Source organism: Phyllobates terribilis, unplaced genomic scaffold (genome assembly GCF_046119375.1).
Source record: "Phyllobates terribilis strain yellow unplaced genomic scaffold, ASM4611937v1 Scaffold_12__6_contigs__length_324123572, whole genome shotgun sequence".
NCBI classification, from domain to species: domain Eukaryota; kingdom Metazoa; phylum Chordata; class Amphibia; order Anura; family Dendrobatidae; genus Phyllobates; species Phyllobates terribilis.
In genome coordinates, this window is record NW_027362772.1 from 163,565,663 (window position 1) to 163,590,804 (window position 25,142).

The window sequence follows — 25,142 nt, forward strand, 5'->3', positions numbered from 1 at the left end:
GTAAGTCACAAAAAAAAAAATCGTTTTATCACCTTAATGACTATTATGCAACAACGTCAGTATGGATTTTAATACAACTTCATTGTCTTCATTTTACAGAACAACCAAAGATTCGTTTGCCTAGACATCTTAGGCAAACCTTTATTAAAAAAGTAGGAGAGCAAGTCAATCTAGTTATCCCCTTCCAGGTAAATTGCTTCATTATTTACATAAATAAACTTATGATATACAGTACAGACCAAAAGTTTGGACACACCTTCTCATTTAAAGATTTTTCTGTATTTTCATGACTGTGAAAATTGTACATTCACACTGAAGCATCAAAACTATGAATTAACACATGGGGAATTATATACTTAACAAAAAAGTGTGAAACAACTGAAAATATGTCTTATATTCTAGGTTCTTCAAAGTAGCCACTTTGTTTCACACTTTTTTGTTAAGTATATAATTCCACATGTGTTATTTCATAGTTTTGATGCCTTCAGTGTGAATGTACAATTTTCATAGTCATGAAATTACAGAAAAATGTTTAAATGAGAAGGTGTGTCCAAACTTTTGGTCTGTACTGTATATCATTATAATGTTTGTGCATAAAGTATTTATATATATATGTGAATATAGGAAACTTTCTGAAGTGTTCGGAAATGTCTTCAGTCCCCAAAAATCTAATTAAGTAACTAACAGAAACAGGAGATGCTAGATAGTGAGGAGGGGGAGGAGGGGTTTGCAGCTGCAGCAGTAATCTCTTCTTCAGTGAGTTTTGAGAGGGGATCCTGTTAAACAGAGGAAAAAAGGTCCAAAAAATGGAATTTAATGTAATTTTTTGCCCAATATTTCAGAATTCACTACATCCTCTAAGTCACCTAAGGCATATCGTGACTTTGTGATTTTAGTAGGGATAATTATAAATAAATGAGCTATTGATTTAAAAGGGTTTTACTTTATTTTCGCCCCAAAATTAAAGAATGAACTAAAATTAGAAAAGCATTACATGATTCTCAAAGCCTGCCAGTCCAGTCAGTTCTAAAAGGTAATGACATCCCATGCATAATCAGTTGACCGATGGCCCAAAGGGTCACATGCACATATACATCATATGACTGTTAGGCCAGTGATTGTTTGCAGTGGTCAAGTGATGGTTAAATTAGTACTATGGGGGCCCAGTGGCTGTTAATGTGTTGGAGCTGTTACATTACATTGTTTAAGCCAGGGGACGCAGAAGCATTTCAGGGAAGCAGTGTCAATCCATGAGATGAGCAGTAGCTTGGTTCTCTATGTAAGATCTTTGCCTTCTCTTGACCAAATGATGGAAACCCCTTTCAATATCTTTAATTACTTTATTCATATGAGTTTTTTTATCCAAAAAAAAAAGGGAAAACCAAGACCAAAGGTGACATGGAACAAAGAAGGACAACCTCTGGATGCCAAGCAAGTTAATGTCAGAACTTCAGAGGTGGACACCATCCTCTTTATAAGGTCAGCTGAAAGGGGACACTCTGGAAAATATGGCCTTGCTGTACAAATAGAAAACATGGAGGATGCGGCAATAATCAACATTCGAATTGTTGGTACGTTTTAATACTTTAAGGCATATTTTGAATATGCGTACTGTATCAAGGATAGGTTACAAGGAGGTGATCTTCTAGCGAGGTTTTACTGCAAAAAATGATGACATGTTAAAGAAAATTAGCTACCTACAGATAATTCCAATCCCATATTGTTCATTTATTAAATGCTAAAAGTTCTGAATTGCAATTAGTGATGAGCGAACATTTTCAAATACGGTGTTATTGGAGCATGCTCAGGTGCTTACCGAGTAGCTTCAGCATGCTCGAATACTATGTTCGAGTCACCACAGCTGCATGTCTTGTGGCTGTTCGATAGCCGCAACACATGCAGAGACTTTTTAATCCCCGATGTGACTTTTATCCATGTCACAGAATGGAGCAACAGGTCAGCTTTTGGCACGACACAGGTTGCATGGTGAAAGATTGCTTTATACCGCTGCTATGTTGCAGCATAAAGCAGGTGAATGGGGTCACATTGCCACTCGCAAGGTACTGCAACCACGACAAGTAATTCATGGAATATCAGAACTATTCAAATTTTTGCTTTCTTGCTGCAGTTGCCATCTATAGCCTGCCTAAGGGTCTATGTAATGAGTTGTAGCATTCTGATAGCAATTGATGAAGTTGGGTTAGGAGTGGAGGAACGTGGTGTAATTCATGGACTACAAAAGTCAAAATATAAATCTAAGACAACTAAATTATTTACTAGATATCTATCTCATCTTGCTAAAAATGTTTCTGTCTCTCCTAACTTTTTAAAACTTTACAGCATCATAGATCTATTTTCTTATACAAAACTCCAAATTCCATTCACATAAAGGTCTTCTTATATGCAGCACCGCAAGATGAAGTGCAACAGTTTCCCACATTCTGTTTTATGAATGTATTGAATGTTGTTGGATCCCACTGCCAATGGTGAAATGAGCTAAAAAAATCTAATATCTATGGTCGGCTTTCATCCAAGCTAATGACTACCATAAAGGAACGCTGTCTATGCTATATGAGCCTTGGTTGCTAGATAAACTCCACAAGACAGGAAAAAACTGCCCAGTGATATTGTAAATGTCCAGTATTATCCAGGAGGCAGCTGACCTGACCTCACAACATCTGACATTTTAAATACATTAAAAGGGGTTGTCCATGACTTTAACATTGATGGCCTGTCCTTAGGATAGGTCATTAATGCCTGATTGGTGGGGGTGGGACAGCCAGCACTATCGCCGATCAGATGTTCCTGGTGTAGGCAGCGGCCAGAACTGCTCAGTTGTAGTGCTACAGAGCACAGCTCCATTGATGGAATAGTGGCCGTGGCTGGGTACTGTACATCCACCCCCTATTGATTTGAAGGGGATTTTCAGTACCTGACCATGGCCACTATTTGGTCGACGAGCTGTGCAACTCTGTAACTGAGCAGTTCCAATTGCAGCTGACACCGGTGCCAGGTGTCACACCCCACCAATCAGACATTGATGACCTATCCTAGGGATAGGTTATCAGTGTTAAAGTCCCGGATCACATTCTGATTAAACTCTGATGAGAGTCTGATCAGGGTGTGATTAGTATAATCAGACAGATTTTCTCCGATGAGAGAAAAACAGTCTTGTGGCCCTAGCCTACAAAGCAGCTTTTAATTTGTATTAAAAAATGCTGGGGAAAAAAAACACTGCAAAAATGCAACGTGTGAACATAGCGTAAAATTGCTGCCTGTGCTTCCTTCCTTCCATCCTTTCAAGATCTGAAATGCTTTGCACTGCCGTGATAGGAAAGCAAAGGCTATCATTTTGCTTTTTATCTGTGCGTTAACTGAAGATTGTTATATTCAGCACCTAATCCACAGAAATCACCAAATATCAGAACCTGTGAGCAAAATTAACAAGGATGAACAGATATCTCTATCTCTTAGTTTTAAACAAAGGTTGAAGAATCTTGGAACCTGACTATCACGAATCAAAACTACCTATCAAAAGTTTTTTAAAAGTTTAGTTTCCCTTACAATTCACAACTATGTAACAGAGTCTTTCAGCGGGATAAGTTTGTAGCTTGACCTACTTCATATTTGTTAAACTTTTGGAGAATCCCCGTAGTCCTACTTATGTTCATAACACGGTCTTCACAACTTTGAAAGTTCATGAGAGAGGAATATCTACATAGATCAGGTTCCTTTATTTCAACTATATTTATCTTATCCTGTTGGACATTATCCAGTGCTGCCTGCAGAGCTCCAGATCCATCACAAGCCATATAATGTGAGAGAAGGTTTATTTTAATCCCACCTAATTCAGAGTTGAAAGTGTGAATTTACCAGTCCTGAATTGGTCATGAAGGCGCTCTTGCTCTTCTGAGAACTTGGCAAGGCCCTTCAAATTATTTTATTGCTTAGCCTGCTGGTTTGGTTACATCATCTGACTTGTAAGATATTAACAATTTCAAACACCAGGTTATCATTTTATCAGCTGTCAAGAGGTTTTATCCACTTTTATGTCTGAACAGTGTCTATACTGAGGTCACACGGCTATTTTCTTCATTATTGGAGAAATCATTACGTATTATAATACATTTGGCAGAACTCCTAGGAATGTCGACATTGTTCTCTTCCTTACGCCTCCTAATGACCGGGGTGTAACTTTACGTTACAACTTAATGTACATAATAATCACCAAAGAGCTTGTCTCCTTAAGAATTTATTATATTATAAGGACATCCTGTAAGGTTCCCATACACATTAGATTAATGTTGGCCAAACTTAAAGATATTGATGGGTTTGGCTAACACGCTAATGTGTATGGGAGTCCACCGACATGGTTGTCCTGGGAAATATGGATTTTGCATGTCCGATTTTGGTCTTCTGATCCTTTTGTTCTCTAAGAGATAAACCACCACCAGAGATGTCTGACAGCAGCTCTCTTATAGAGAGCACAGGCGTTGTTGGAAGAGTGAGCGTTCGTGTGTTTGGGAGAGTCAGGCGAGACAGTTGGCGGCTGAACCTCTTTTACAAAAGGCTCACCATTCTTTAATAGAGGGATGTCCACTTATTCTTCAATAATTCCCCAGGACAATAAGACAATAGAGGTCTAAGCCACCATACACTTTAGATAGATGTCGGCCAAACCTTTGTTTGATTGTTTGGTTTGGCCGCAATCTATCTAAAGTGTATGGTGGCTTAGACCACTATTGTCTTATTCTCCTGGGGAATTATTGAAGAATAAGTGGACAACATCCCTCTATTAAAGAATGGTGAGCCTTTTGTAAAAGAGGTTCCTGTTCTGGTAGACTCAAGCTGTCCATGTGCCATAAGATTAGCCATGATTAAATGTCAAATGATAGAATAAAAAATATTCCATTGCATTCTATTATCGAGAGGAAGATTAACTTTTTGAGCATTTTTGAAAACTTTGAGATAATATGTTGAAAATGCTTGATTATTTTCCTAGAAAAACCTGGTGCCCCTCAAGCGGTAACCGTCAAAGAGGTCTGGGGATTTAATGCTTTTGTTGAATGGTTACCTCCAAAAGATAATGGGAATTCAGAAATCACAGGCTACACAATACAAAAGGCTGACAAGAAAACAATGGTAAATATGAACAATGTGTTATTGTTGTTTTCCTGATCCCATCAGTTAATCTGGTTAGTGCGATGATCAGACCGATAACCGATAGTACCTGTGACCTCAAGCTCTGGTGGCACTATTGCCTTGGCTGGAGGCAAAATGGACAAAGCCTGTGACTTGACAAAAGTCCCTAGTCTGCCATCAGAATGCGCTCACATACTTGAAATTTAAAACAGAACATTTGGGACATTTAAAGAGGTTATCCACTACTTTTACATTAATGCCCTATCTTTAGCATACGACATCAATGTCTGATCGGCCGGTGACCAACACCCAGCACCCCCGCCGATCAGCTGTCATTGGTGGCTGCAACCGCCGTCCAAAAATGCTTATTGTGGAGCTTAACCGTCTACTTGTAGTGGCCGAGGCTTGCTACTGCACATCCGCCTCCTATTCAAAGCAATTTATAGTACCCAGCCCCAGCCACTACAAGTAGATGGTTAAGCTCCACAAGTAAGCACTTCTAGCTGGTGGCCGCTGCCACTTATAACAGCTGATCGGTGTCAGACCCTGGCCGATCGGCCATTGATGTCCTATCCTAAGGATAGGGCATCAATGTAAAAGTAGTGGACAACCTCTTTAAGCTCCATTCTAGGACTACTCCAAAACACCCAGTTACCCCAAAAATGGCCTGGTCATTTTGGGCATGGTATTATTTAATTCTGCCCCATTGTGACCGATTCATGGGACAATTCAAGCAAAATTAAGACTGTTGACAAGTATGTAACAGGTCAGGTCCCATTGCGTACCTCTATGCACAGGCACAACATACCGGCTTAAAAAGGAATGTAAATCTATAATAATTATAAAAATTCAGCAAAATTCAAGAGCATATATTACATTAAGCAAAAGGAAAAATAATTGAAATTTAAATATTGCAAAATTGTACAAAATATAGAGACAAAACATTTTTTTACAATATATTACATTCAAAAAATCTACAGTATTATAATCTCCAGATATATATATTTTTTTATTGTTTTCAATTATCTCGTCATCTGTGCCACCTCTTTGCCCTCAAAAGACATCCATCGACTTTGATTGATGAGGATGATGCATCCAGCATCATTCACATAGCCAAAAGAGATCTCCCGCCTGCGTATTAGCAACACCGGCTAGCGCAGGCGCACTTTGCCCTGCCCTACTGTGGGCAGAGCACAAAACATAACTGTTCATGTGCTCGGGAAATTTAATTTCGGCAAATTGGTTCCAATAACAAGGAGCCGTAATGATGTTTCCTGGGCACATTCACAGTTGTGTTTTGTGCTCCGCCCGCAGTATGACAGAGCAAAGTGTGCCTGCGCTAGCTGGTAATGCTAATACGGAGGTACGAGATCACTTTTGGCTATGTGAATGACACTGGATGCGTCATGTACATCAATCAAAGCTGGAGGACAGCTTTTGGCGGCAAAGAGGTGGCGCAGACGATGAGAAATGATGCCCATTGGACCGGACCAAAGGCATTTAAATAGAGCGTGGGAGAAAATAAAAAAAGGTATTTTTGATGATATAAAAGGAGTTAGGGAGTTAGGGGATGAAGACACATTTAAATAATGCAGTACAGGCGCTCAGAAAGGTGGTGGCATTGGTTCACACACTAAAAAACTGGAGACAGGTTCCCTTTAAATAGTAATTTGTACATTTCAGAGTTAAAGCTCCTGCAATCTAACAGGATGTGGTTGGGGAAAAGAAGCATCTGAAATGCTGACGCTTCTATTGGACTCACATGCTTTCCAGGTGTCTGCTCACAATAGAAAAGTTCTAGCAGAAACAAAAAAAATATTGAAATATTAGTTCGACTGTATTTATTGTGAAAAAAATCCAAACACCAAAAAATACCTTTTTTCTATATTTGCTTCGTGAAAAATGTAATGACAAATATTGTTTTAAAGTTTTCGTCATAGTAGCCACTTAAATTTTATCTTAACACATCATGTGCATTTTAAATATTTTACAGGAATGGTTTACTGTATTTGAACACAACAGGAAGACTCAATGTACCATTTCTGACCTAATCATGGGTAATGAATATTACTTCAGAGTGTTTAGCGAGAACATCTGTGGCCATAGCGAAAACCCTGGCATTTCCAAGAACACTGCAGTCATCCAGAAAACAGGTAAAATCATAAAACCATTTTATTACAATTTAATTTTAATCTAACAAAATACCTACAAGCCCTGGGATATATATTTTACCTGGGCTGCAAGAAGATCCCATCACGGTCCCCTTTGATTTATTATTCACTATCAGTCAAATTTCTCTACAATAGTATCCATATATTCATATACTTCATTCATATTTTTAAAGCAGATTGTCAATAGAAACTGCATACATCAATAAATATATTTATTAAACCTTATGAGACTGACATACTTACTTTGAAAATCCACATCAGAATGGCCATATAATCCTAATAATAACATTAGCAATTTATGAGTCCAGATAGAGTTGGATGCATGAAATTCTCATTACAATATCAAGAGGGAGGACATTCAAAAAAGAGAAAACTGTCTTTCTGACATGGATTATCAAAATAAGTACACCACCATCATCAGGTCTAAGATATCTATTTATTAATGCATGTATTTGTATTCTGAAATCTTTCCATGGAGTCCAGTTTGGCTAAATAAAATGTGTATATTAAGCCACAAAACATAATCTAATAACCAATAATCTAATATATTTGAAACCAACAGACTCAGTTCATAGAGATGTCGAGAGTAAAAAAGATTGGGCATATTAGAATTTAACTACTTCTGGACCTCCCAAAGACTTTAAATATCTAGGCCTCACACAATTTACTCTGCCCTGACATTCTAAGATGTAAATTCAGAATAAGCAGCTTTCAGGAGATTGTGTTTATTACTCAATCTGCCTTCCCGATTGCTCTTTACACAGCACCTGTGTACATAGATTAGGAAGCACTGTCAGCTTGGTCAGGGGTAGTGTTGAGCCACTCCTGTAGTGTTCGGGTTCGGGTCGGTTTGTCGAACACCGGGATGTTCGTGGAACTGTTCGTCGAACACCTTAGAACACTGTCGAACACTGTCGAACACCGTTAAAACTAATGGCAGGCAAATAAAAACACATAGAAAACACCTTCAAAGGTGTCCAAAAGCTGAGAAACTGCTCAGAAGACACTCTCTTTAAAAAAGCCGGCCGGCAATTCAGCATCGGTACTCGACAATTTAGAACAGAAAGAATAGCGCATCACACATAGATTAGATAGATAGAAACATGTAAGTCACATATATAATAAGTACAGTGATAGTGTTGATTACTGTACTTGTCATTTAGTGTTAAAATAAAGGATTTATTAAAAAGAAATTGGCGTGGGGTTCCCCGTAATTTTAGTCTCTAGCAGAGGTTAAGCAGGCGGCTGGGGCAGATGTTTGAAGCCTGGGAAGGGGGTAATACCCACGGAGCTTCCCAGGCTACTAATATCAGCCCCCAGCTGAATACCTAGCCTTTACTAGCTATTGAAATGGGGGACCCCCCAAAAAAATGACGTGGGGTCCCCCCTATTTTAATAGCTAGCAAAGCCTAGGCAGACAGCTGGGGGCTGATATTAATAGCCCAGGAAGGGTGCCATGAATATTGGTATCCTCCCAGGCTAGAAACACCAGCCGTCAGACGCTCCAGAAATGGCGCATCCATAGGCATTATAAGCTGACATCTACACCAGCCCTATTACCCCACTGCCACCGCTACAGGGCAGTGGGAAGAGCAAGGCTAAGTGCCAGAATTGGCGCATCCTATGAATGGCATTTTTTCCATTTTCCTTCTCCTGACGAACCAATTATTACACGGGGAAACGCGTCGAGACAGAGATATATGGACCCCTTAACCTAATGAGAAATATGGACCTCCTGTCTTTGTGGGGAGGCAGCCTAACCGAGATGAGTAACGTTTTATATTGTCTCTTGTTCAGATAATTAGAAATACATTGTGTATAACACACCTTTGGCTTCTTAAATACATGTCATATCGTCAATGACATTTAACGTATGTTTAGGGTAAGGGTAACATTGTATTGTTTAGTGGTACTAATTATAGGGGTAGCTATACCCATGCGGTAATTATTGTAGGAGACTTTATATCCCTGAGGTTTATTCATTATAAAATGTCCTGGGGCTGATGTTATCCTGAGGAGACATGCATTATTGTGTATTTATGACTTTTATTTGTTCTATTGTATACACACAGTATCCTGATTCTGTCTTACTTATGGGGGATTTAAACAATGGGCCCTAAATGTGGGATAGCACCCTGAGTGTTACCAGGTCTGGGTTCGGTTCTTTAATTTAAGTATCGGGGCTATCAGCCCTTGTGTATATTGAACCGTAACAGACAGGTTTTATATATGGAACGTACCTCCTTTTGGGGTGTTTTGGTTACTGTGACCCATCTATATATTTCTCAGATAGGCTTGGGTCAAGTGTCCATCTAGAGGTGTTCTTTTGCTATATAATGTTTGGTCATTTAGGACACTAGAGTTTGACCCCATTGTTAGCGTATAAAATTAGATTTGGATCACAGTCATATCATATATGTCTTTTTTCATGTAATTCAGTATTTGAGGTGAGGTTAGATTTTAAATATTTCTATTAAAGATTATCTTTTTAAAGGGTTTTCTATGTTAAATGTATTTATTGACCCTGTGAGGTATCCAATTATTGTGAACTGAATTAACTCTGTCACCAGCAACTCTCTGGAGAAACTGAGTGTATTTAAATATCCAGAAAGGGTGTGTTAATTAGCAGCAGAAGATGGAGATCACCGCTGGGTCCTAGAGAGGGAGGTATAATGAAAGGATCAAGAAGGTGTCTGCAAGGCCAAGCGCAGCGACCTTCTACAGCCGGATCCAGAATGACTGTCTGTCAAATCTGACACACCCATGACACTTGGCAGAAAGAGGGAAAATGGCCCGGTCCTGAACCTGTTAACATATCAAATCTTTTATTCCTTCTGCAATATGTCGCTGTCAGGACTATTTTGCAAGACTGTCTAACCTTTTTTCCATTGAAGTGTTTGGCACACTCCCTCAAGAGTAAAAAATTAAATGGAAGTTGGGAGAAATAATTGACCCTTAAATGAGCATTTGGCAGACAGTTATTTAAAGTGTACTACTAGAGTTGGATTTTACAGACTGAAAATCCTGAGACCTAGAGATTGTGGGCCTGGAGCTTAGGTTTTAAGCCAAAATGCATTGCATTTGTGTTAACGGCATCAAGGCAATTATAAATAAGCAATAACTGCTTTAAGACGAGTTTTGCCTAAACTTTCTTTGCAGTTTCCCTCCCCAAAAAATGAGTTTAGACTAGCAATATCTATTCATTACCTATATTTTATTATTTTTTTTTGTAAAAAAAAATATTTTATTAATTTTAACTGTCTTACAATAAAAAGGTAAAGGAAAAAGGGAATTTAATTTTTATTTTTTACCTTTACAGGTATAATCTACAAACCACTGGACTACAAAGAAAAAGATGTCAGCATGCCTCCTAAATTCCTTACCCCTCTCATAGACCGCATTGTAGTGGCAGGTTACAGCACAGCTTTGAATTGTGCAGTAAGAGGCTTTCCAAAGGTACGCAGTTCTCCATATATTTATTAATTGTTTTGTTTTTTTCTTTCTAAATGCCTTAGATTCACAGAAAATAAAATGTAAATATGTAATTTTGTTACACAACACAAACATAAAAAATACATTTTATGTAAATGTTTGTTATCAGAAAGGCAATGCAAAAAAGGCAAAATATATACATTATAATGTATATACAACCAGTCTTGGACTGGCCAACAGGAGAATCCTTCAGAAAGGCAATGCAAAAAAGGCAAAATATATACATTATACTGTATATACAACCAAGCTTGGACTGGTCCACTGGAGAACAGGAGAATCATCCGGAGGGTCCCTGTGCAAGAAAGCCAAAATATATTCATTATACTGTATATACAACCAAGCTTGGACTGGCCCACAGGAGAACAGGAGAATCCTCCGGAGGGTCCCTGTGCAAGAAAGCCAAAATATATTCATTATACTGTAATGCAACCAGGCTTGGACTGGCCCACAGGAGAACAGCAGAATCCCCTGGAGGGCCCCTGTGCAAGAAAGCCAAAACATATACATTACACTGTATATACAATGATCAGACATAACATTAAAGTAGTAAATAATGATTATATCATGACAATGGCACCTGTCAAGAGGTTGAATGGAGCAAGTATCAGAGGACAATTTATCATTGCTTTTGTGCCTTTTTTGGCTTGTTTTTTGTGTTTTGCTCTTTTTATGTGTTCATCCTTTTATTTATCAGGTTCATGGGCACAATTTATTATGACTGGCAGTTTAATAAAGGAGTAACTGGAGCATGATGAACTAAATTCATTAAGAGGCATGCATTTCTTTAATTAATTTGGTGCATGTTTGCACTGCCATATGACATCCCCATGAATATACATTAGTCAGGGGCCGACTTAAATCTTTGGCATAATTTGTGGCACTTTTATGCCACACATTATGATGAATTTGTCAGGTGGGGGTTTGTTCCACTTTGGCAGAACTGGTTGAGACTAGCATAAAAAACGCCAAAAGTAGCAACATTTTTGTTCAATTTCAAGGAGTTTTAGAATACTGGCAAAAAAAATGTTGATTCATCGGGCCCTATGTATTGGCAACAGGAAACATGGGCAAGCATGAGAATCTGAACGATTTAAAGGGATCCGCTACTCACATTCCCAGGGCTCACATGGAACGGCTCTGGCACCGGAGGTGAGTTTAGGAGTTTTTATTTTAACGAGGCCAAATATGAGGAATGATAAGGGGTTGTCCAAGTAGTGGACAACCCCTTTACAAGCCAAACTGTGATGGCTAGATAAGTGGATCAGATCATCTTCAAAATGGCTGGTCTTACAAGTTTTTCCCTGGGTGTAGAGTTTAATTCTTACCAAAAGTGGTCTGAGGAAGAACAATCAGTGAAGTGGCAACTAGAACATGGGAGCCCAAGGCATTTTTTGATTGCCACGTGAAAGTTTTGGTTACCAATGGAAAAGATGACACCAGGCTGCACCCTGGGAAATCAGCAAACTAGAGGAGGCAGTGCCAGGGATCATGGGATTTCTGTAGATGTTAGTATGCTGAGCTTTTTGTTCCATTTAAAAACTGGACACATAATGGAAATCATATTGATCCCATTATAGTCAATAGGACCTTTCTACTTCCATTTGCATCCGTTATGAAAATGCTCCGTATTCCACATGAAATGGAGAAATGGAAATAAAAAACGCAGATATGAGGACTGCCTACTCACTGAAGGATCACACTACAGCTGCCTACTGACGTCTATGGAAGAGGAGAGGGAGAACTAGAGTGAGAAGCAGAGTAAATGAGAAAGGCACAGACACACCCTAGAACTTGATTCACAGCTACACAGCTTAGTACTGCTGTTTAACATTTCCCAAGCTCCTGCTGCTTAAAAACATATGCTTCATAGAGACAGGACCCACTCACATCTGTGTATACTGTGTATTGAAGACATTATAAAAGCTAGCATTCAAACCCTGAGAGACAACACAAGGTAAAACTTAATAAAAATATAGGATACAACTAATATATAACAATCTGAAACTACAAGAACACTTTGAGGCAAAAGATGTATCTCTTCCTCAGAAGGTTAAACTCTAAGATTTTCTTTTCTTTTATGCAATGAATTTACGGTAACTGGGGGCAATTTATATTTCTGGCTAATATTCCAGTTCACACTGGACAGAACTGATAAAGTTGATATACTGTATATGTGAGTAAATGGTTAAGACTTAGTTTCTTGAGATTTTCTCCTAAAGAATTTAACAAGTTTTGACGTTATGATGGAAGGCATAATCGATAAAATCAGGAATGCAGTGTAAAAATTATTGATCATGCCACTTACAAAAGCCCTTTCAGTGATTTATAAACTCAAAGTTGCACTGTTGTTTTTTTAAAGAAATACATAGCCCAAAAGTGAAATTTATATTCAGTCACTGTATAATTGGTACACACAGAAGAATAGCACTATAAGTGACCATGGTAAAGTATGTGACCAGTCTATATTTTTGCTAGCTACGTATATATCCACTAAAAGACAGATATGTTGTTTCCTGACAGCGCCACCATTGTCAGTGGATAGTTCTTATTACAGCACAGTCCCAATCAAGTGAAATATAGTCTGGTGTTTTTAATCAATGGGAAAACAATCAGATGAGAGTAGGTGACCAGTTTTATTTAAAAAACAGGGATCTCTCAAAATCTGATCTTCATAACACTTGTTTGTGGAAGTGGATCATGTCACAAAAAAGGAGATTTCTAAAGACCTCAGAAGAAGAGTTGTTATTGCTCAAAAAGTTACAAAACTATCTTTAAACAGCTTGGACTCCACCAGTCCACAGTTCGACAGATTTTGCACAAATGAAGGACATGCAAGACCATTATTGCTCTCCCCAGGAATGGTCAACCAACAAAGATCAATCTAAGAGCATGGTGGATAATAGTCCGTGAAGTCAAAAGGAACCCAAGATAACCTCCAAGCAACTAAAGGTCTCTCTCACATTAGCTAATGTAAATGTTCACGAGTTCATCATCAGGAGAACACTCAACAACATTGGTGTGCAAGGCAGAATTGCAAGGAAAAAGCCACTGTTCTACAAAAAAGAACACTACTGTCTCTCTGTAGTTTGCTAACAATCACCTAAACAAGCCAGAAACCTATTAAGTCAATGTTTTGTGGACAGATGAGCCAAAAATAGAGCTTTTTGGTTTAAATAAATAGCGTTAAGTTTGGAGAAAGAAAAACACTGCATTACAGCATAAAAACCTCTTACCATCGGTGAAACATAGTGGTTGTAGTATTATGGTTTGGTTCGCAGCATCTGAGCCAGAATGACTGGCCATCATTGATAAAGCAATGAATTCTAAATGTCAAGACATCTGACCATAAGTTGAATCTCTAGAGAACATAAAGTTAAAGTTTTGGAATGGCCAAGTCAAACTCCTGACCTTAATCCTATAGAAATGTTGTAGAAGGACCTGAAGCGAGCAGTTCATTGGGGAAACCCACCAACACAACAGAGTTAGAGTATGTGCGCACAATGCGGTTTTAATGCATTTCTACAGCGTTTTTTCTGCCGCCGAAACGCATTAAAACCTCTTGTTAATAGGACAGCCATGTATAGCAATGGTAATCTGCATGTGCTATGCACATGATGCGGAAATTTCCGGTTCGGATTACCATTGCAGCAAGAACCGCAGCAGAACCATTTATTGTGTGATTCCACCGCGAATTCACACCCATTGACTTGCACTGAATCGCAGAAAACCCACATGTATAATATCTATACATGCGGATTTGCTGCGTTTCAATGACAGTCAATAGGCGCAAATTCACGGCGGAATCTCGCTGCGGGTGGTACCCGAGTCGGGAGAGGAGGCTACTACTCCTCTCATCTGACCGCCGCTCTGGCTGATTACAGCGAGGGTGGTGTGGATGGGAGTAGCAGTAGTCTGCTCTTCCCAGCTTGCGTGCCCGCGGTAGTAAAAAGAAGAAAAGAAAAAGTGAAAATAAAAAAAAAAACTGTATACTCACCTGTTTGGTGGCCCCCGGTGCCCTCCTGGTCCCTGGCGGCGATCTGATTCTCCCGGCGGCCATCGTTACACTGCTCAGAGCAGGCTCGCTCCCAGCAGTGTACTGCGCTGATGTCACCGATCACCTGATGGTCACGCGAGCATCAGTTGATCGGTGACGTCAGCGGTTAGCTGATGGTCATGTGACCATTAGCTGATCAGTGCCAGCAGCAATCAGCTGATTGATGACCAATCAGCTAATGCTCACCCTGGGGTTTATTCAGCTGATAAACCCCAGTGACCTCCTGCAGCCTGTATACTGACAGGGGGTGTTTTTACACCCCTGACAGTATACAGTGTTGTATTCTACAGCTGTGACATCAGTGATTTCTGATGTCACAGCTGTAGAAGTGACCCGGATTGTTGTGGGACACTCGGTGGTGCGTGGACTGCGTCGTTGACGGCGTACAGGTGAGGAATATTGTTGTTTGTTATTTTACATTTTTTTCAGGAGATTGAGGGTTTCGCAGAGGCGTGCAATAAATTTTTTTTTTTAAAAAAAACGTGTGTTTTTTATTTCATTAAAATACTTTATTCTGGCCATGTTTTTATTGAAAAAGCGCCGACCACTTTACTATGTGGTTAGTAATGGGGGCGTATTATAGATGCCTCTGATGCACGCATAGTGGACATGAGATTTCTAGAGATCCCATCCACTATGCTGTAACATCTGGATGCTGCATGATTGACAGTGTATAAACACGCAGCGTCAAACCAGCAGCGGCTCCTGACCGTGATCACGTACCCAAACTCACCCACAGCATATCAATTTCTGTAGCGGACACGCTAGTCTCTGCTGCAGATTTTGACCGATTGAAGTGTCATTATATGCGGTGGATTCACATGTACCGACAACAAAAGTGGGGCATTAGAACACCGCGTTTTGTATGCAACAAAAATACGTTGTGTCCAAAGCGCTGCTAAGTGATGATCGGGGGGACGTAGCAACTAATGAACCAGCTGCGAGATGTTAATATTGGCCAGGGACCACGTTTGCAAATGGCACCTTCCCAGGCTAAAAAATCAGCTCACAGCAGCCGAATAAATTACATGAATAGAAATGCTAATGAAGATTGGGCGAATGGGACTAGCTGACACCCATCTCTTTTGTTTGGTTATGACAAGGTGTCAATCAGACCTTTTCATTACCGAACTGAATTAAGGTAAAGTAAAAAGTTAAATAAATACACAGACACTGTGTAAACACTTTATTTGAAATACAACAAATACACATTCATTGATGTCCAAAAAACGCTTAAAAAAACACATGTAAAAATGCATCAAAAACGCGTCAAAAATGCAATGTAAATCTGCATGTGTTTTTTTTGGCAGGGGGAGGGGAAAACGTTCAGGAAATATCTGCTTCAAATCCGCATCGTGCGCACATACCCTTAGGCTGTGTGCCCACGATGCAGATTTAATGCGTTTCCGACGCGAAAACGCATTAAAAATGCTTGTTAAGTTGTATGCCATGTTTGTGGAAAAATCCTCAAGCACAACCATTTATTGTGCGTAATCGCGGCAAAATCACCGCCATTGACTTGCATTGAACCGCATAACATCCGCATGTATACATGTATGAATGCTGATGTTATACGGTTCAATGCACGGATGGTACCCGGGTCTGGAGAAAAGGAGACTCTCCTCCAGACCCGGGTACCATTAGTAAATAATTAAAACGTAAAAAATAAAAAAAAACATTATACTTACCTCTCCAGCGGCCCCCGGTCTCCTCTCCGGTGGCTTCCTCTGTCCTCGGCGTCCCGCGGTGTTCTGAAAGGACCTGCGGTGACGTAATTTAGTCATGTGATGGTCACGCGACCGCTGACGTCTTTTCAGAACACCGCGGAACGCCGAGGATAGAGGACTCCACCGGAGAGGTAATTATTATATATTTTTTTTATTTTTTACGTTTTAATTCTTTTTTTTTACTATTGATGCTGCATTTAAAGCAGCATAAGTTGGTCACACAATATAAATCCATGCCGGTTGCATGGATTTATATTGTGTGACCAACTTGTCAAGCACTTTTCCAAGTGATGCTCAAAATCATTTGGAAAAGCGCTGGAAAAACGCATGCGAAAAAACAAAAAATAACGCTTAAAAAATGCTTCTCCCTGGCAGAAAAAACGCATTTAAAATCTGCATGCATTTTTTCTGCCAGGGAGAGGCAGAAACGCTCAGGAAAAATCCACATCAATTCAGCATCGTGGGCTCATAGCCTTAAAGCTGTTTTGTAGGGAGGAATGGGCTAAAATTCCTATAAGCCGATGTGCAGGACTTATCAACAATTATTGGAAATGTTTAGATGCAATTTTTGCATTTTCCTCCATAAGAAAAATGACTCATTTGTTTGCTGCGATTCTCTTCGTCTACTTTTAGGACTTGTTTGAATATAGGATGTAGCTTTAAGTCAAATGGATGCAGAAATATGGAAAATTCTGAAGGGTTCACAAACTTTCAAGCACCACTGTAAATATGAGTTCCTCCACTTTAGGTACCTGCTGTTACATAATGTTATTACATAGGTTCTTATTTATTTCTCCTTCTACAGCCCAAGGTCATATGGATGAAAAATAAAATGGAGATCAGAGATGACCCCAAATTCATCATGAAGCACAATCAGGGGGTCCTTACTCTGAATATCCGCAAGCCCAGCCCTTTTGATGGTGGAACCTACACATGCAAAGCCATTAATGAGCTGGGAGAAGCTGAAGTTGACTGCAAACTGGAAGTCAGAGGTAGGGCTGTAGTCGATAGATATATTTAATAGATTACTACCTTTTGGAAGTGCATTGAGGTGAAGGGTACATTGCTGGAAAAGGAAGAAAAAAAAAAAAAACTCTTTAAATCTCTTAGTTTGCGAGTGTGAACGAGCTGCGTGTGTCCGGAGCGTAAGTGCGAACGAAAGTAAGTGTGTGACTTGTTTTTCAGTGACTTTGGATTCAGGGAGTTTGGAAGGGAGGACTTAGGACTGAATTGCTGACTGTATTTCATTCTTTCTTTACTTTACTTTTTACTTAATTAATCCACCTGACCTACTTATCTGATTCCCCCGTCCATACTTGATACTTAACTGATCCCCCGCCGATATCTAATTGATACACTTGCACATCCCTAATTGATCCCCGTCCATACACCTATATATAAATAATTGTGTTTTGTACTTGTATATATATACTGACTGTATCCCCATATTTAGAATGACGTCCATTTTGGCCGGAGCCGTGCAGTGTACATCTTGCGCAATGTATGCATTCCGTGAGCAACCGCTCGAGGATCCATACTGCTGCAAGAGATGTGGGCATATCGTGCACTTGGAAGCCCAAATTCTGGATCTAAGTGCTCAGATAGCGGTACTGAGGAGCATCGACAACATGGAACGGAGTTTGCTGCTCACCGAGCAGACACTCAATGGGTCAATACTGGGGGTGGAGCATAGAGGGGAAGTGCAGGCTGAACAGGCAGGGAGCTGAATAACAGTTAGGAGGGATAGAGGGAAGAAGTATAGGAAGGCTGGTTCAGAACCGGCATTATTGGAGCACGACAGATCCTCTGACCGCCGGGGGAGTGTATGCTCCAGTAATGAGGGGGAGGGGGGAAGTGTAGGGCAGGCAAGACAGGTTCTGGTAGTGGGTGACTCTATTATTAGGGGGACAGACAGGGCAATCTGTCACAAAGACCGGGATCGCCGAACGGTGTGCTGCCTCCCTGGCGCTCGAGTCCGGCACATCACGAATTGGGTTGACAGGTTACTGGGTGGGGCTGGCGAAGACCCAGCGGTCATGGTCCACATCGGCACCAATGACAAAGTGAGTGGTAGATGGAGGGTCCTTAAAAATGATTTCAGGGACCTAGGTAGGAAGCTTAGGGCAAGGACCTCCAAGGTAGTTTTCTCAAAAATACTACCAATCCCGCGAGCCACACAGGAGCGCCAACGAGAAGTTAGGGAGGTGAATAAGTGGCTAAAGAGTTGGTGCAAGGCAGAAGGGTTTGGGTTCATGGAGAACTGGGCCGACTTCGCGGTCGGCTACAGGCTCTACCGTAGGGACGGGCTGCACCTCAATGGGGAGGGTGCAGCGGTGCTGGGGAAGAAGATGGCTAATAGGTTGGAGGAGTTTTTAAACTAGAGATGGGGGGGAAACCAAGGTAATAGGTGGGATGTGAGGCAAGCAAGGGGGAAGGGGAGAAGTGAATATAATGAGGGTGGAGAGGGGGGTGGGGATAGTACAGTTAGATCGTTAGAGAAGAATAGGATGCTAAATAACCCCAAAGTTTTATCTTGCATGCTGACCAACGCAAGAAGCCTGACCAATAAGGTGGATGAGCTGCAGGCGCTTATATCGGAGGAGAGGTATGACATCGTAGGTATAACAGAGACTTGGCTAGACGATAGCTACGACTGGGCGGTAAATTTATTTGATTATAGTTTATTTAGAAGGGACTGGAAACAGGGGAAAGGCGGAGGAGTCGGCTTATATGTAAAGTTATGTCTAAAACCCAGACTAAGGGAAGATATAGGAGAGGGAGAAGAGGGGGTCGAGTCCATGTGGGTAGAGATAGAGAGAACTAAAAATAATAATAAAATATTACTGGGGGTCTGCTATAAGCCACCAAATATAACAGAGGAGAATGAGAATCTGCTATTAGGACAAATAGACAAAGTAGCAAAACATAATGAAGTGATTGTAATGGGGGATTTCAACTACCCGGATATTGACTGGGAAACAGAAACCTGTAGATCTCAGAAAGGAAAAAGGTTCTTGACAAATATTAAGGATAATTATCTCTCCCAACTAGTGCAGGAACCAACGAGAGGGAAGGCCGTGTTGGACTTAATATTGACTAATAGGCCTGATAGAATAACTGAGGTACAGATAGGGGGGCACCTAGGTAATAGCGACCATAATATTATCGACTTCAAAATGCCCTTCAGTAAGGTTATCAATAAGGGAACAACAAAAACATTAAACTTTAGGAGGGCGAAGTTTGATCAGCTGAAAGAAAGCCTTCAACTTATTGACTGGGACAAAGTTCTTAATCAAAGGAATACGAATAGTAAATGGGAAACCTTCAAAAGAATTCTGAATACTCAGTGCGAGAGATATATACCGTATGGGAATAAAAGGGCCAGAAATAAGAGGAAACCAATATGGTTGAACAAGAACGTAAAAGGGGCGTTAAATAGCAAAAAAGAGGCATTCAAGAGATTAAAACAGGAAAACAGTAAGGAGGCACTAATGTGTTACAAGGAAAAAACGAGAACCTGTAAAAAACAAATAAAAATAGCGAAGGAGGAAACAGAGAGACGTATTGCTAGGGAAAGTAGATCAAATCCCAAACTGTTCTTTACGTATATAAATAGTAAAAGGATTAAATCGGATAATATTGGACCGATAAAAAGTGAAGAAGGCAAAATCATAGAGAAAGATGAGGATAAAGCTAATCTATTAAATAATTTTTTTTCGACAACGTTCACAAAGGAAATCGAACTAACAGGAGAAATGAGAAGTGACAAACTTAATCCTCCACTAAGTATGACAAATCTAACCCAAGCTGGGGTACAGAAACGCCTCAGTAACATTAAAATAAACAAATCACCAGGACCTGATGGCATACACCCACGGGTACTAAGGGAGCTAAGTAATGTGATAGACAGACCGTTATATCTTATATTTAAGGACTCTGTTGAGACTGGGTCTGTGCCACTTGATTGGCGACAGGCGAATGTAGTGCCAATATTCAAAAAGGGAGCGAAAAGTGACGCCGGAAACTATCGACCGGTGAGTCTGACGTCCGTTGTGGGCAAAATTTTTGAAAGCTTCATTAAAGAGGCAATTACGGAGCATCTTGATGCTAATAATCTTTTAATCCCGAACCAACATGGATTCATGAGGAATCGCTCCTGCCAAACAAACCTGATTGACTTCTACGAGGAGGTTAGCTCTCGATTAGATCAGGGGGAACCAGTGGATGTCGTGTATCTCGACTTCTCAAAAGCGTTCGATAGCGTGCCACATAATAGGTTGCTATACAAAATGAGAATGATGGGGCTGGGGGAAAATGTCTGCAAGTGGGTAGCTAACTGGCTAAAGGATAGAAGGCAGAGGGTGGTTATAAATGGAATATACTCAGATTGGGTAAGCGTCACTAGTGGGGTACCACAGGGGTCTGTACTAGGCCCAATGTTATTTAATATCTTTAATAACGACATAGTCAATGGGATAAATAGTAAAATATCAATATTTGCAGATGACACAAAGTTATGTAAAACAATTAATACAAAAGAGGACAGTGCAGACCTACAGAGGGATTTGGATAAGCTGGGTATGTGGAGCATTAAATGGCAAATGAGGTTTAGCGAGGAGAAATGTAAGGTCATACATATGGGAAGGAAAAATGGAAGTCACCAGTACTCACTGAATGGGAAATCATTGGGGAATTCAGAGATGGAGAAGGACTTGGGCATCTTGATTGATAGCAAACTAAATTGGAGTGCCCAAAGTCAGGCCGCTGCTGTAAGGGCAAACAGGGTAATGGGATGTATCAGAAGAGGTATAGCTGCAAAGGATGAGAACATTGTTCTTCCACTGTACAAAGCACTGGTCAGACCACACTTGGAATACTGTGCTCAGTTATGGGCCCCAATATATAGAAAGGATATAAATGAGCTTGAAAAGGTACAAAGGAGGGCAACAAAATTAATAAAGGGAATGGAGGGACTGCAATACCCAGAGAGGTTGGCAAAACTAGGACTATTCAGCCTGGAAAAGAGAAGGTTGAGGGGGGACATAATAAATGTGTACAAATATGTTAGGAGACAGTATAGAGATCTTGCCCGGGATTTGTTCAAAAGGAGGGATATTACGGTAACAAGAGGGCACTCACTAAGACTGGAAGAGAAAAGGTTTCAGCACCAGCATAGGAAGGGGTTCTTTACGGTAAGAGCAGTGAGAATATGGAATTCACTGAGTGAGGAGACGGTAATGTCGGATTCACTACACCAGTTCAAGCGGGGACTGGATGCATTTCTAGATACCAGGCAGATTTCAGCATATGCTTAAAAATAAAATAAAATAGTAGGTTGATACAGGGATTTATTCTGACTGCTGGTTTCAGAGTCGGGAGGGAATTTTTCCTCAGGTGAAGATTGGCCAAATCATTTGGGGTTTTTGCCCTCCTCTGGATCAACTTTAGCAATTACAGAACTAACAGGTCGAACTTGATGGACGCTAGTCTTTATTCGGCTTTACAAACTATGTTACTATGTTACTATGATATAATTTGTAACTATCAGCTCTAGATTGTGTAAATGTAATATTTTGTTCCCTTGTATGAGCCATTTGAGGCTGGACTCTTTATTGAATTGACAGTAAAAATGCTCGCTGCCTGTTGAACGCCGTCTGGTTCTCAGGGCATCTTCTTTCTTCCATCATATCTCCGGACTGTTCACTCTAGGCCAGGACTTCCAGGGCTCAGAGGTCACTGCATGTAGCACAAACATGATGTCATGACTTGCGATTCATAGAGACCTCTTAGGCCTAGTCACAGTCGGACATCCCAGACTAGAGTAAATAGGCCGGGAGATGGGGCTTGCTGTGGGGTACAGAATTGCCATCTCTGAGGACTGGACGGCTGGAAGTGGAGGGGCTGGACAGGTGAGTATAAATATTTTTTTTGTTTTTGACATCTTACATTTATTATGCTCTGGGGTTCCGGAGACTCCTCGGAGCGTAAAAAAGCGGACATTCAATTTGCGGAGAATAAATTTGCAGCAAATCAAATTTCCTGGGAAAATCAGCGCAAATAGGAAGGCAATAACAGATCACTCAGGGACTTACCCTTCTAATTCACACATTTAATACCGTGTTGAAGGATCGGTGCTGATTTAGGATAGGCAGATAGTTTCTATGAAATACTGTTCACAATTTAATATCATAAAGAGCATTATTTTAAAATATTTTCCCATTTTGAGAAGAGAATCCTGATAGTAAGCACATTCAAACCCGGACTGGTCCATCGGGGAACAGGAAAATTCCCCGGTGGGCCCCTCTGAATGAGTGGGTGACCCACAAACCTTCCTGAGCAGTGCTAATATACGTGATTCAACTATTTACAAACAAAGGCAGCATCTAATCAAGCATTAAACCATCTATTCAGATTTTTTACTCCATAGAAGCAAAAGTAAATTTGTGTATTAGGGTCAGTTTATTTTAGCATGTAGTAAAACAGTGGGCCCTAAGAATGAATATTACTGGTGGGCCCTTGGCATCTCGATCAGACACTGTGCCCATTGCACACTGTCACGATTCAGCAATCCGTCACATATAGACTGCAAAAAATTATCTTGAGCCACAAACGCCCCTTTAAGGGGTTAAATAACAGATTACAATATATGTTACAGATTCAGCAGTTACAGACTGAAATTATATGATGAGATTCTTTTGTATCCATCCAAGAAGATGCTATCAGGACTGGAGAACATCCTGTTTATAAAAGAAGCTGCACACAATCTTCTATCTTGATAACAGATAAGATTTACACGGCTTAGTAATTATGATTTAAGGCCAAAGACATAAAGTATCTTTAGCAACCATTGTGTCTTAGGCTACTGGTGGGGGAGGCCTTAAAGCTATAGTGCAGACAATAAAGTATCATAAAGAAACTGCGCCATCTTGTGGCAAGTGTGGTGAACTACACAATGTTGTCACATTGAAGGATTTTGTAGACCTGAATGTTTCTGTTGAAAACTGTTTTTATTGCATTTAAGACAATAGCATGTGATTAATTTTATTCAGCGTAAGTTACATTAGCAGAGAAACACGTGCATGTGCAATGAGCTAATCGAAGAAACACATGGGAAAACTTAAGAAAAAGAAATGGAACTTTTTGCCAAGTAGAGAGAATATTTAAATCACCCAAAACTAAATGTAAATATAATGTTCCCAAAATTGGGTAACAAAAACAATAATCCCTCTGGTGTTTTGGGGGTTTTGCTTTTATGGCATTCATTGTGCTGTAAAAATCGATGGCAATATGATTTATGATTCTTCATATTACTACCATTATGGCTATCCCAAATTCATCTTTTTTTTGCATTTTTTAGTTATTAAAAAAATCTGAAAAATTTGCAAGCAAATTTGGTTTGTGTCGTCCTATAACGCTTTAATTTTTGCATGACGTTTTCATTGATGCATACAACATTTCTATTGCATTTTGGGGAAAAGTGCAGGGATAAAAAAATCCAAATCCTTAAGATAGGTCATCAATGTCTAATTGGCCGGGGTCCGACACCCAGCACCGCCCGCCAATCAGCTGCTATCGGTGATGGCAGCAGCCTCCAGCCGGAAGTACTCACTTGTGGAGATGGCCGTCTTCTGATAGTGTCTACCCCCGGGTACTGTAGATCTGCCTCCTATTGATTTGAATAGGAGGCAGATGTGCAGTACCAAGCCTCAGCCACTATCAGAAGATGGAGCAGCAGGTGAGTACTATCCTATGGATAGGTAATCAATGCTAAAGTAGTGGACAACATCTTTAATGTACATGTTCGTTATGGACACAATGATACCAAATGTGTTTTTATTTTTCATTTTATTTATTGTTTTGAACTAGGAATAGAGCCGTGATTTAAAAGCTTATATTTCTTTTATTTCTTTTCAAAAAATACTTTTTTTTACTTTATTTTTCAGTCTTTTGAGGGGTCTTCAACCATCAATAACACTGACCAACAAAACTTTCCTTTTTTTGTGTTAAATGCATGAAAATGATAATTGGAACACTCATACTACATAGAATCCCACTGTATTGTACTATTTAAATGAATTAATGTTCTCCTATGATTGTGCTTCATAGGAGAACCAACATGTCATGGGGGAACAGTAAACCCCGGACTGGCATGGTAACCCATCAGCACCCCACAATTGTATCACAGCAAGGTGAAAGCAGACCTTGCACAATGGTCTCTGTGACTGTGCCATTAAAATGCTGCTGCTAGTGATTAACAGAATAGAAGTGACCAGACCTAGCTCCGCTTGCCACTGTTTCTGGCAGATGCTAGCTGTTAAACACAGTCGGCCAGCTCAATTTAGGCACCCTGACAAATGTATGGAAGATTAGTCAACATAGTCAAAGCGTATATCAACCAAATTTCACATTGTACCAGACTCCACAAGTGAGAAAAGTGAATCAAGTCTTCTCAAATTTTAACTGATCTCCCTGTCCCGAAGTAGATTTTAAAAGATCGACAATGAAAAAAACTATGTATCGGTGTGATGACACAGCTTCTAATCTTAATTATCCAGA

General features: G+C 40.1%; 1 protein-coding gene across 2 annotated transcripts in view; it reads left to right on the forward strand.

Moving 5' to 3' along the window:
* Positions 1-25,142, forward strand: part of MYBPC2 (myosin binding protein C2) — a 128,348-nt gene that overhangs the window by 96,109 nt on the left and 7,097 nt on the right. For both annotated transcript variants that reach the window (XM_073656476.1, XM_073656478.1), the window contains 6 exons: positions 100-188; positions 1,376-1,571; positions 5,003-5,142; positions 7,136-7,295; positions 10,633-10,769; positions 17,392-17,578. In XM_073656476.1, coding sequence (XP_073512577.1) covers positions 100-188; positions 1,376-1,571; positions 5,003-5,142; positions 7,136-7,295; positions 10,633-10,769; positions 17,392-17,578 — 909 coding nt within the window. The remainder of the gene's footprint in view (positions 1-99; positions 189-1,375; positions 1,572-5,002; positions 5,143-7,135; positions 7,296-10,632; positions 10,770-17,391; positions 17,579-25,142) is intronic.